At 40.4% G+C, this 11,185-nt stretch overlaps 3 protein-coding genes across 4 annotated transcripts; all 3 read right to left on the bottom strand.

Annotated features, from left to right (window-relative positions):
- Window positions 1–40: 40 nt before the first annotated feature.
- Window positions 41–3,243, bottom strand: LOC104754634 (O-fucosyltransferase 1). Its single transcript, XM_010476857.3, has 9 exons — window positions 2,997–3,243; window positions 2,712–2,871; window positions 2,456–2,534; window positions 2,268–2,338; window positions 1,986–2,074; window positions 1,647–1,770; window positions 1,265–1,548; window positions 977–1,106; window positions 41–836 (listed from the first exon to the last, which is right to left on the bottom strand). The coding sequence occupies exons 1-9, from the start codon at window positions 3,002–3,004 to the stop codon at window positions 222–224; spliced, it is 1,560 nt and encodes a 519-aa protein (XP_010475159.1). The 5' UTR covers window positions 3,005–3,243; the 3' UTR covers window positions 41–221.
- Window positions 3,244–3,966: 723 nt separating this feature from the next.
- On the bottom strand, window positions 3,967–8,476 carry LOC104754635 (putative sucrose-phosphate synthase 3). 2 transcript variants are annotated; one of them, XM_010476861.3, is made up of 12 exons: window positions 8,306–8,476; window positions 7,829–8,207; window positions 7,514–7,746; window positions 7,377–7,440; window positions 6,600–7,301; window positions 6,401–6,526; window positions 6,183–6,314; window positions 5,867–6,097; window positions 5,711–5,773; window positions 4,699–5,634; window positions 4,500–4,627; window positions 3,967–4,405 (listed from the first exon to the last, which is right to left on the bottom strand). In XM_010476861.3, the coding sequence occupies exons 2-12, from the start codon at window positions 8,120–8,122 to the stop codon at window positions 4,129–4,131; spliced, it is 3,186 nt and encodes a 1,061-aa protein (XP_010475163.2). In that variant the 5' UTR covers window positions 8,123–8,207; window positions 8,306–8,476; the 3' UTR covers window positions 3,967–4,128. The 2 variants fall into 2 exon arrangements, with proteins under 2 accessions (XP_010475163.2, XP_087349929.1); XM_087493803.1 differs by having other exon boundaries at window positions 7,829–8,465.
- Window positions 8,477–8,719: 243 nt separating this feature from the next.
- On the bottom strand, window positions 8,720–11,165 carry LOC104754636 (uncharacterized). Its single transcript, XM_010476863.3, has 7 exons — window positions 10,498–11,165; window positions 10,095–10,147; window positions 9,934–9,973; window positions 9,758–9,835; window positions 9,423–9,533; window positions 9,199–9,278; window positions 8,720–9,018 (listed from the first exon to the last, which is right to left on the bottom strand). The coding sequence occupies exons 1-7, from the start codon at window positions 11,053–11,055 to the stop codon at window positions 8,940–8,942; spliced, it is 999 nt and encodes a 332-aa protein (XP_010475165.1). The 5' UTR covers window positions 11,056–11,165; the 3' UTR covers window positions 8,720–8,939.
- Window positions 11,166–11,185: the final 20 nt, after the last annotated feature.

An 11,185-nucleotide genomic window follows, 5' to 3' on the forward strand; every position in this document is an offset into this window, starting at 1 on the left:
TTTCTTCTAGCTTTGTTCGTGACACTGGAAAAAATAACTATAGTGGAATCTGATCAGTTCTCTTAGATTTTGTTACAAATTTTGGAAGAAGGTTCAAAATCTATATGCTTCATAAAGAAAAATGTTTTGACACAGAGATGTTGTATGAACAATATCGAGAAATCTCTCTCTTCTTCTGCTCTTTGTTTGAAACAAGTTTTGGTATAAAACAGTTAAGATCCTCACCGTTCTAATCCACTGGCCGTGGAATTCGTCTGAGAAGTTGAATCTGGATCTCTGACGCTCTCTAATCGGCTGTCAAGAATCTCTATAACATTATCCGGCGGGCATTTATCACTAGACTTCTTCGGATTCATCTGACAGAAACATTCAGGCCATGAATTTGTATAAAACGATTCAGGAGATACACGTCTGTGAGGCCCTCCAAAGTTTGTTTTCAGCATTACTCGTCTCACTGCTTCTTCGAATCCAGCAATTTTTCCCTTTTCTCTATCTATGAAAATTGGAGCCAAAGCTTTCCTATCCGGTCTGATTGTGGTACGGAAACCGTAGTAAAGGCGATGACCTAAGAGATTGTTGGCGAAATTGCTCGGTCCATCATATGTTGGCATAAAAATGTCGGAGAGGAGACAAACCATGTAATCCACAGCTGACCCTATTAATCCCTGTGAGTTTGCTGACAGCTCTTCAGAGGGGTCCACCGAGCTATGGTTGTCGAGCCGTGGGAATAAGGTTCGAAACGGTTTCATGAACCGTTCACCGCCAAAAAGTTCACCGGCTGCTAAGTATATCCTTGTGGAGTTGTCGAATCTCATTGCTCTTAATATAAGACCTACCTGCACCACAAGGATCACTCAAAATGTCATATTGCATTTCTAAAGCCTACAACAGTGCCACAGGAGCTGCAATTATGTTTTCTGTCTTGGGGATATGCTCAACATGAAAATGATGCTAATAAAAGAAGTAAAGGAACTACCTCCTCAGGGGTCAGTGGACACTTCCCGATAGCCCGTCTTTCGTTATAAATAAGCCTTTTCTCTGCAAAGTTTTCTTTACGATACTTCCTAAGTATTTTCTGTTCCTCTGGGTTAAATATGTCAAAGCACCTGCGGAAAATAGACAATTAATCATTGTTCACATGTGTGCTGATGTTTGTCAGATGATACAGAGGCAAATAATTTCTTTGCAAGACAATTTAAAAAGAACCAGAGTCTAGAAATGAAACTACAGGAGATGGTTGGAAAGATAGTTGCAAAAGACATACCCTGCAAATGCCAACATATCCATTTCAAAACGAAGATGGATGGACATGAAGTGGCCCTGTGACCGGAGTTTGTCAACAATAGATTCGCTTAACTTCATGATGTGTGGCTTGAATCTCAAAGCATGGTAGTTTACTCTGCACCTTAACCGTTGATATTCAGGATTGTCAATTTCCTCCGCTAAACGATGTGAAAAAGGGGTAAGATAGATAGCACTATGTTCCTTCATTGCCTTTAAAGCAGTTGTCAGGTACCACTCAATAGGAGCATCACGAGGAGGACGAATCTGATACAGATAAATAATAATAAGGATCACAGAAATTTAACCTATGCTGCTAGAATTCAAACTTATGTGAAAACCACACTATCTCTTTATACTTGTACCTGAAAAGCTTTTATCTTCTTGGCTTTCCCATTTTTGTGAGCATCGGGGATCTTTCCCACAATCTTTACATCATACTTCAGTGTCTCAATAAAATGTTCAACGTCATAGATACCTTGAAAACCACTGCGAATAAACAATCATATATTAGATGATAAAGACATACTTAAACAATTCTTGTAATGGCATTTGCTCTCATGAGCACATTAACACAAATACTTGTAACTAGTAATAATCAACTTTGTATTTTACCAAAAGTATATCTTACGTTCTAAAAGTAATGCTATGTAATAAGGGGAATATAACTTCTCTTTGCAACAGATGTGAAGGAATCAACATACCTGTCATCATGCCAAAACGAGTTTGCATCTAATTCAGGCAACACAAGCGTAGCATTCATGATCCGGGCAGCAAGTACTGCATTACATATCTGCAATATCCACAAGTCAAAATTTGTCAAATAAAAGATATAACAACCAGATTCGTATTGGAGGGTTTAAGCTAGCTCAACTCCACTAGATTTAAAGACACCTATCGTGAAGTGACCCAAACAGGACTCTTGGAGTCTAAAAGGACAGAAGAAAAGTTCAATAGAAGACTTTGATAGAAAAAAAGATACCTACCGCACTACGTTGCTGATTCAAACCACCATTACATCGAACACGGAGATAACCATTAGTTTCCTTGGTAGGAGCTGCAAAACAAAAACCAGAAGATTCGTATCATCATGTCAAGCTTGGAGGAATGCCCTAAGACTTTCAGATTAGCAACGAGTTAAATCTTTACTGCTCAAAACACGAGATGAACATACGAGGCCAGTCAGATCGTGGCGCAGAAGATGGTCTCCAACCACCAGATGCAGCACTCTCCCAGAGCTCTTCCACCTTTATCTGCTCAAAAACAACATATAGAATCCATCAAAGTCTTAGATCAACAACGAATCACTAAGATTATCACATACATATACTACAACTTTCAGTTCACTCTAGTCTCAATTCATCGGCAATCAAAACAGAAGACCTGATCTTCAGCTACAAGTTCCAAATACATACGAAAAGTGAACTAACCTTAGATGGACGGGTCGGCTCGGGACTGCTACCGATGTTAGCCGAGAAAAGCAGCGAGAGCGTACAGATCAGTAGAACAATAACTCCGATAGACAGTTTCGCAACCATCCCCTTCGTTCCAACTCCTCCCGTCTTCCCATGGAGCCGGTGGTGCCCTAACCTGCAACATCACTCGAAAAATCAACACCGATCCAACGGATTCATATCTACTGAAACGAAAATTGCAAATCTCAGACACCAGATTTTGCCCGAGAAACAACCAGAAAAAATGATGGTACGATCTACCTTCGCATCGCGTTTGGAATCAGGAAGAAGAAGAGATCTTCTCCAGTGATATGATGAGAATTTGCAAATTTGTTTCGCAACTCTCTCTCTCTCTCTCTCTCTCTTTACTGTAATTGGAGTCTTTCTCACCGGTGAGATGTAGATTTTTGATTTTTCGTTAATTAAAATTAAGGTAATTTAATTACAGCTTCTTCGAATCACCGTCGCGACAGACCGACGTCGGTTCTCGCAATTAAACCGACCGGTTGATTATTTTTATGAACACCAACATAGTGTATCTATAATCTATTTTAAAAAAAATAAAAAAAAATCCATTATTTTAATAATTTATATTTATAAAATCTTATAAATTATTAGATTCATTGATTAATTAATGGAAGAAATTTATTAGATAGTAATCTATATATAATAGCAACTGGAGACGAAGTTATCTGGTTCATTATAGTTTTGATGTGCTTATTTTGCTTTTATAATTGGCAGAGATCTCTGTTATGGGGTTTGTTGAAGATGTGATAGTATGATAAAAATCTAATTTTGTTTTGTATAAATTTTGATTATGAAATTTGCAGCAACTAGATGGTTAACTTTGTTTGTTTTTTCTATCAGGTGGGGAATATCAATACAAGTGCTCCAATGAAGAATATCAATACAAGTGTGCTCCAAATGAAGCAGCTGTTCATTGTCCTTTCGAATCGATTAAACATTTAGGAAATAAGACAAATGTTTGTTCTGATATTGTACAATTATAACAAGAATGATTCCAATTATTAATAATCTGGATTCTAGTATACGATAATGATGGTATTGCACGGTTAAGATTTTTCAAAATTTTGGATAGTAAAAAATTTGATTTTATAATTTCACAAATCTTTTTAATGTAGGCTTATTCTTCTAATTTTTTTTCCCAGCCGTCTATTTCTTGTTTGGTTTGGATAATTGTATAATTCTAAAAAAAAAAAAAACAATAGACTTAGACTTTCACTGTTTGTATATTTTATTTTATAGAAACCTGTTAAATCATCATATTTGATGAACAACCAAAATACCAAAATTTAACAAAGAGTATCTTTAGACTAAAAAAAAGAAAAAAAAAATAACAAATCAATCTACATGGTCGAACCGGCCAATTGAATCAAGCGCTGGCTTTGGAGAGCTGCTTAAAAATGTCGGTTATGTCCTTAACCGGTGAATCAGCCTTGATAGTACCAATATAAGGACTCTCTGATGGAACTATGTCGTCTTTAAGGTCTGTTGACCGGAGAAGCGTATCAGAGCCCAATGTCACGAGCCCCTTGACGATCACAGTCTTGTGTGTGCCGGAGATCAATTCCTCATAGTCCGTATCGCCGCGTTCTCCAACCACTACGTACATGTTCGCCACGTTCAACCTCCACCGCACGAACAAGTACCTTCACCCCAAAAATCAAATCGCAATTATTAGAATAAACGCACCAGGGAAAAAACATAATCATGTGATCATCAATTTGGTTATAATCAACGGACCTGAGAGCTTGAGATCGAGAAGCAAGAAGAGGAACGATCTGCATTCTCGTTGAACTCCGACAATACATCGGATGGCAACGGAGGCCTCTAAGTCGTAACTTCTGGCGCAAGTCATCCACTCTCATCACCTGCATGATGATACCCTAATTAGATATTGCATTCTCTACCGGTAAAGCCGCAAAACGGAAAACAACTTTACTTTGGAACGATCTTTGATCTGATACGCAACACAATGCGCATTGCTCGATGCCTGATCCTCCTCAATAAGACTCGGAGAGCCTTTGTTTCTAGCCTCACCACCAACCCCTGTAGTGTTCATCAGTTTCCACACCGTGTTCTTAAGCCCTTCCATGCCCCACCGGTAATCGATATGCGAGGAATAGTCAGGATCCGGGAGAAGCTTCCCGTCTTCCCCTCCTGGGTAATAAACTTCGCTCCCGCTGCTGCATATTAATGTGTCGAACTCGCTCACCTGAATCTTTGCAGACTTCAAAAAGCGAGTTAATTCCTCAAGCGGCATCGAAGTGGAAATAGCGAAACCAGAGTTTTTAGCCATCTGAGGATCCGATCGCACGGCTTTGATGATATTCTGAATCATCGGAACCATAGATTTCGCATCCGGTGCTCCCTTGTCGTCATAGCAATCAACCGCTAGAACTACCAACCGTTCCCGCCGCCTCAGAACAGGATACTTGCTATTCAAGCTATCAACTTGCTTCTTCCCCTGTAGTTCCGGTTTACTCTTGATTTCAGGTTTCCTCATCCGGCTCATGATTTGTTTAACAGGATCAGCAGAATTTGGTTCAAGAGACCCGTTCAACGACGGTTTATCTCCATCCACAGAGAGTCTCAGAGACATATCTTGAACGTCTTTCAGAGAGTCGTTGAGTGAAAATTCATCGTCTTGAGCAGCCATTTCATCTGCATCCGTCTGCCACTGCGGATGTCTCATTCGGCATGCAGCTATACGTGTCAGGTAAGTCCGGCAATGCTCAGGCCATGAGAAGAGATGAATGTTCTTCCAACCGTTAATCCTGCACTCATTCCATAAATTCTTCTCTGATACCAGCTTCAGCAACGCATTCGCTATTGCATCTTGATCGTGTGGATCCACAAGCAAACCGTTGTGCAATGCCTGAATTTAAATACCATGAGAAAGAAAAAAGTAATACCAATTGAAATGATTTTTAGTTTCAGGACACCTTGCTTACCCTATGTATATCGACTGGTCCTCCATTCTTGGTTGCCACCATAGGAAGTCCATGAGCTGCAGCCTGCATTTTCCAATTTTGGTTTAACTGGATTGGACACTGGCTAATAAGGACTACACATATATGATATAACACATATGCATATGCATACTTTACCTCGATGAGTGTAAGGCCAAAAGGTTCCACCAAAGCTGGATTTATGAAAACACCCTTTGTATGTGCAGCAAGTCGGTATATATCAGGAACATCAGACTGTTTATGATGCTTTGGATATGCGACAGATCCGTAAAGATCATACTTGTCAATGAGTTTTAAGACGGTTGTAAGAACGCTAGCGTTTCCAGATGACAACTCATCTATATCATCTCGATTTCCCATTATCAAAGTCTGCAAAGCACAAAGGAAAGAACTTCAGAAACAGAGAATCATTGGTTTCAAGCATTAGAGAATCGAAAAAGCATGCAACAGTTACAAGATTAGCTAGCTCCCGTAGAGGCCGACATTCTCCAAAAGCTTTCAAAAGAGTGGTTATGTTTTTCTTTGGGTCTGGTCTAGATAATGCCAAGATCATCGGTTTGTGAGGATTTGCAAAAAATCTCATAACCTGCAAAGTTCACGCAGCTAAACATCAAACACAATCTGCAGAACAAACCTCTAAAGAAGATAATGAAGCTCCATAGGACAACTTACTTCAGACCAGATTGTTGGAACCGCTTTAGGAGAAGATCCTTCTACTAAGGAAGCCAAATCTCCTTCACCCTCAGGTGTATCTTCTTGAACCTCGACGTTTGTGAAATCCATTCCCGGAGGAATAACCTGCACAACGGGCTCACCTAATCACTCAAACTTACTTTATAATCATAACTTTTCGAGTTCTGGGTGTACTTACCGCCATTCTTGGCATGAACCTTCCGTGACAATTAACACCGCGTCTAGCACGAGCTCTCAAGACTTTCTCCAGTTTTACATCGAAGCCATCATAAAGTCCCCATTGTTCATCAATCTCCTGCCTCGTGCTTGTTATAACAAGCTCTGCAGCATCCAGAGAAAGCTCCTCAGCTTCGATCCTCCTCCTGATCTTGTAAGTGGAATTTATATCCTCCTTTGATTGCCTCCCTTGTTTCAAAAGCTGCTCAAGCTTGTTTCTTCCTAGAGAATGACCCGTCAAGACCATAGGAACGTTCAACGCACCAGAAAGTAGAGCAGCAGTATCTCCTGCATCCGCGTAATGGCCATGAACCACATATGGCCACACTGGTTTCCCCTTCCCAATCTGTTCTCCCAAAACTTTAGACATGTTAAGAATGTGAGCTAAAGCTCCATCAACAAATTCTTGGATATAAGGCCAGAGAATCTCTTTTCTTAAGTACTTATCCCGTGGACCAAATGGTATCCTAATGATATAAGCTCCACTGCTTTCCCCGGTTTCATCGCCATCACAATCGTCAGCAGAAGCAGTGGTTAGCATCTCCGTGGGCTCTGCATAGCTCCAATCAACTTCAGATGAGCATATCTGGCGCGTAAACAGATCAACTCGGTACACACCAGGCATTCTCGCTAAAGCACGAGCTAGCTCCACAACATATTTCACCTGAAAAGAAATCAATTTAAACAAGCCGAGACACCGGATTCAATATTATTGAAAACAGAGAAGAACACAATGTACCTGTCCACCGGTATCAGAATCACTACCAAGCTCCATGTTTTCCCCACGAACCAAGCCGTGCAAACTGATAAAATCAACACACTCTTGATATGTAGTAGATCTAACAAAATAGAGGAAGGAAACAGAGAAGAATATACCTGATGAGGACAATGTAAAGACGATTCTCCTTCTTATCATCAGACCAGAGTTCGACATTGGATAAATTGCGTTGCAGCTGTATACGAGGTGTCTCCGGTTGCACAATATCTCCAAGACCATCTCCTTTCTCTCCTTCTGATAAATCCTCAGATAAAACCTCTGTGGCATCTCTTCTTCCTTGTTCCCTTTCCATTCTCCTATTCGCTATCCGCTGCGAATCCTCCCATTCCAACTGTAACAACCAACCATTGAAACGTTTCAGCAACAGATTCCAAAACAAAAACAAAAAAAAAATCACAAAAAGTAATAAGAACCTGCTTCTTCTTGCGAGTGAGGTGCCAGATTCGCCAACACATATTCTCCAATCGAGAGTTGCGTTCACGAGAATTGCGAGTGGCGACGACTTTGAGCCAAGTCCGGTGAAGATCGGTTTCATCGACACCAGTAACAACTTCCTCAACGAAGTATTTAGTCGGATTGAAAAATTGTCCATCACCTTCTCTCAGATTCACAGCCGTTTGTGGTTTCTGCTGCGTATCTTCAATCCCCTGAGCTTGGCTATCAAGAATCGCCTCCAGATATCCATTTATCCACTCGTTCCCCGCCATTCTGAGTTCTTTTTTCCTTTGTTTCTCGAGAAAATTACAATCGAGAAAATTTCAGCTCTTCCGTTATTTCTTGGAGAGTAAGAAACTGGAATTGAGTTAGTGTGAAAGAAAGAAACAGAAAACTGAAAACGTAAAGTGTAAACAATCGAGAAAGCTAAAAAGTGATTGCGGGGAAATGTTTACTTTTAGATGGTTCTGGGTTAAAGAGAGAAGGTGAGAGAGGAGTTTTACACAAATGGCGGATTCAACGTGAGTGAGAGAGAGAGATCATCGGTAGAGTGAGTGACTAGTAGCATGAGGAAAAAAGAGAATCTTAGCGGTGGATGAGACACGTGTATATGACGATGTGGCAATGAAACTGAAAGAGAGATCAAATAGGAAGGTTTGTTTATCTTCTCTGTCCGCTTCCCTATGCTATTATCTCTCTTAACCCTCTGATCCACTTAGCGACTTCCACGCTTTTTACTTACCAAAATAAACTCATCTTCTTAATTCCATTTTTTTCTTTCTAAAATCAGAATTATTGTTAGAAAGATGATTTACGATTTATCCCTTCGATGATATGGACATGTAAGAGGAGAAAACTGTATTGTCAAATTGGTTAAAAAAAAACTGACTAAAATTACGGAAACAACTTTGTCTTCCTCTGTTTTAGGAAGAATGACACACACAATTCAATTGAGTAGTCCTACTAATCTATTGAAGAGGAGGAAGAACACACCTACTGCACGTGGTACTTACTATGCTAAATCAACAACAGTCATATAAAATGCTACGTCCTAACCAAAACTTTACCCTTTTTAATTGTTCTTCATCATTATTCTTCGGATTGAGGCAGAAGAAGCGCTATTCTTTCTTTGTACCTCTTGATCTTCCTCAACCGTTCTTCTCTCAATCTGAAAGACAAAGAAAAATCCCCTTTTTCAATTACCATAATGTTCTGCTAGACTGCTTTGATGATTAAGAAAACTAATCCATGCATCTTGTGCAGCGGGCGTTTATCTTTCAAACTACTACAAGATCTAAAGTCTAAAGAGCAAAAATAGATAACAAGATACAACTCTTGTGGAGCTTACCGTGCACGGATCTTCTTAGCTCGCTCGATGTGTCTTTTCAGAAGATCCTTCTCTGTTAATTCCTCTACAGCCTCCTCGTCCTGATATAATCAAAGAAAATAGTCATCATTTAGTATCAATGCAAGAGCTGAAACATCATTTAGTAACAATGCAACAAAGAATCAGATTAATGTGTTATGTTCTGCTCAGATGAAATCTATGGTTATTGAAAAGTAAAAACAAACCTCTTCGTCTTCATCAGCTGATTTTTCAGCTGGATCATCTGGAGCACTTGTCTCTGTCATATCCACTGGTAACGGCTTTGGCAAAGACTTCATTATACCACTCCTTTGCGGCTGTTAATAGAGAAACTGTAAGTTAGATTGGTCCCAGATATATGGTTACCCTAATTGATTACGATGGAGAGATTGCAGATGCACAACTCCATTGTAAAAGCAGAAAAGAAGTTTTGAGTATGCAATTGAAGATCATTTAACTACAGGTTGGCTTGAAAAAAAACATATCAAGAAACAATCATCTATGTTGTTTACTTTAACTGCAGCAATATAATGATGCGAACCTGAATTCCTACGTGAGAACCATTTTTTAACCACGATCGACCAAGTGAATAAAGAGAAGCTCCCTCAGTGATTCTGACCTGTAAAGCAGTTGATAAGTATCACAATCTAAAATTAACAGATGTCTTTTGCAAACTCTCAAACAGCAGTACATCAGAGATACACATAGTAGGCTTACCTTTCTCCCTTTAATAAGAACAAGAGCCCCTTCCCTGCTTCTAATAACAAGGAAAAAGAAACAGCAAGGCATCTAAGTTTCTCGAACAAGTTTTTAAAAATATATTCTCAGTGAAACCAAAAAAGAAAGATAATATCAAAGTAGAGAAATTTGATATTCACCTGGCCTTTCTATTCCTGCTAGTGTCTAGAATTGAAGCTCGGGGCGGGGCCACCTACATTAGTTGAAAAAAATGATCATGAGTAGTTGTATTTGACAAAAGGTAATCATTCTTCTTAGAGAGGGTTTCTTCTAAACCTATTCACAAATGATCATGAGTAGTTATACTTGTATAATCCAAAAGTCAAGAAACAACATCCATCAGTTCGAATGAGAAGCACTCTGAAGAAAACGGATACTCATCAGCCGCAGCACACCGTCAGATTCAATTCTAACTCCAATCAAGAAACTTTAAAGCATTTTCCCCAATAATGTTTTCCACTACTCAACTAGAATCTAAGCATTAACAAATGAAACAAACCAAGCAGAGTTGAATAATCAAAGAAGTGCAAAAAAGAAACTGACCCGCGGTTGCAGGAACTGAGGACTTCCTCTCATGGTACCCGACCCAACAGGAGAACCCGCTCCAAGGCGTGGTATGTGAGGAATCTGATGGCTCCCCCTCATGTACTGCATCATGGATTCCATCTGGGCCGGCCCATATTGTTGGTTGTAAACCATACCGGGGCGAGGAGGGTAACCACTCTGATCAGCGACGAACCCTCGAACGGGTCGGGTTGAAAACCCTCGACCTCGACCCGGAGGAGCAAACGGGTAAAGAACCGCCGACGGATCTTGATTCGGGCGTACGTTTGGAATTGACTGCGCGTAGCCGTTATTGTGAGCTTGTTGTAACGGAACAGGATGGCGAAGCGGAACTACGGGTCTGTAAGTCGGATGCGGTGGTTGTGGCGGCGGAGTATGAGGTGGCTGAGAAGGCGGCGGTGGCGGCTGAGCAGGAGGTGGATAAGATGGCGGCGGTGGTATGGTACTGTTTACTGGTCTCGCAGGAGTTGCGGAAACGGTAGAGAGTGACGGAGAAACCGTTACAGATGCGGCGGAGTTAGAATCGGGAATCGACATTCCGACGGCGGAAGGAAGTTGACGATTCGATGTTTAAGAAAAAAAGTTTCAAATTTGGGTCACGGTTTAATATTGCACTAAACCCTCTTGTTCGTTTGGAAGGTTTCTAGGTTCTGGGCCGATCATGGGC

This window comes from Camelina sativa, chromosome 17 (assembly GCF_030686135.1).
Source record: "Camelina sativa cultivar CO46 ecotype springtype chromosome 17, ASM3068613v1".
Classification (NCBI taxonomy): domain Eukaryota; kingdom Viridiplantae; phylum Streptophyta; class Magnoliopsida; order Brassicales; family Brassicaceae; genus Camelina; species Camelina sativa.

Excerpts from the sequence above, each read along its gene's own strand:
- LOC104754636 (XM_010476863.3), bottom strand. The coding sequence starts at position 11,055 with ATGTCGATTCCCGATTCTAACTCCGCCGCATCTGTAACGGTTTCTCCG. Across the intron at positions 9,836-9,933 it reads TTCTTATTAAAGGGAGAAAG|GTCAGAATCACTGAGGGAGC; the intron begins GTAAGCCTACTA and ends ACTGCTTTACAG. Across the intron at positions 9,279-9,422 it reads CAGCTGATGAAGACGAAGAG|GACGAGGAGGCTGTAGAGGA; the intron begins GTTTGTTTTTAC and ends TGATTATATCAG.
- LOC104754635 (XM_010476861.3), bottom strand. The coding sequence starts at position 8,122 with ATGGCGGGGAACGAGTGGATAAATGGATATCTGGAGGCGATTCTTGAT. Across the intron at positions 6,527-6,599 it reads GGTTCATGCCAAGAATGGCG|GTTATTCCTCCGGGAATGGA; the intron begins GTAAGTACACCC and ends CCCGTTGTGCAG. Across the intron at positions 5,635-5,710 it reads GACCAGTCGATATACATAGG|GCATTGCACAACGGTTTGCT; the intron begins GTAAGCAAGGTG and ends ATTTAAATTCAG.
- LOC104754634 (XM_010476857.3), bottom strand. Across the intron at positions 2,339-2,455 it reads GCCACGATCTGACTGGCCTC|CTCCTACCAAGGAAACTAAT; the intron begins GTATGTTCATCT and ends TTTGTTTTGCAG. Across the intron at positions 2,075-2,267 it reads TGAATCAGCAACGTAGTGCG|ATATGTAATGCAGTACTTGC; the intron begins GTAGGTATCTTT and ends TGGATATTGCAG.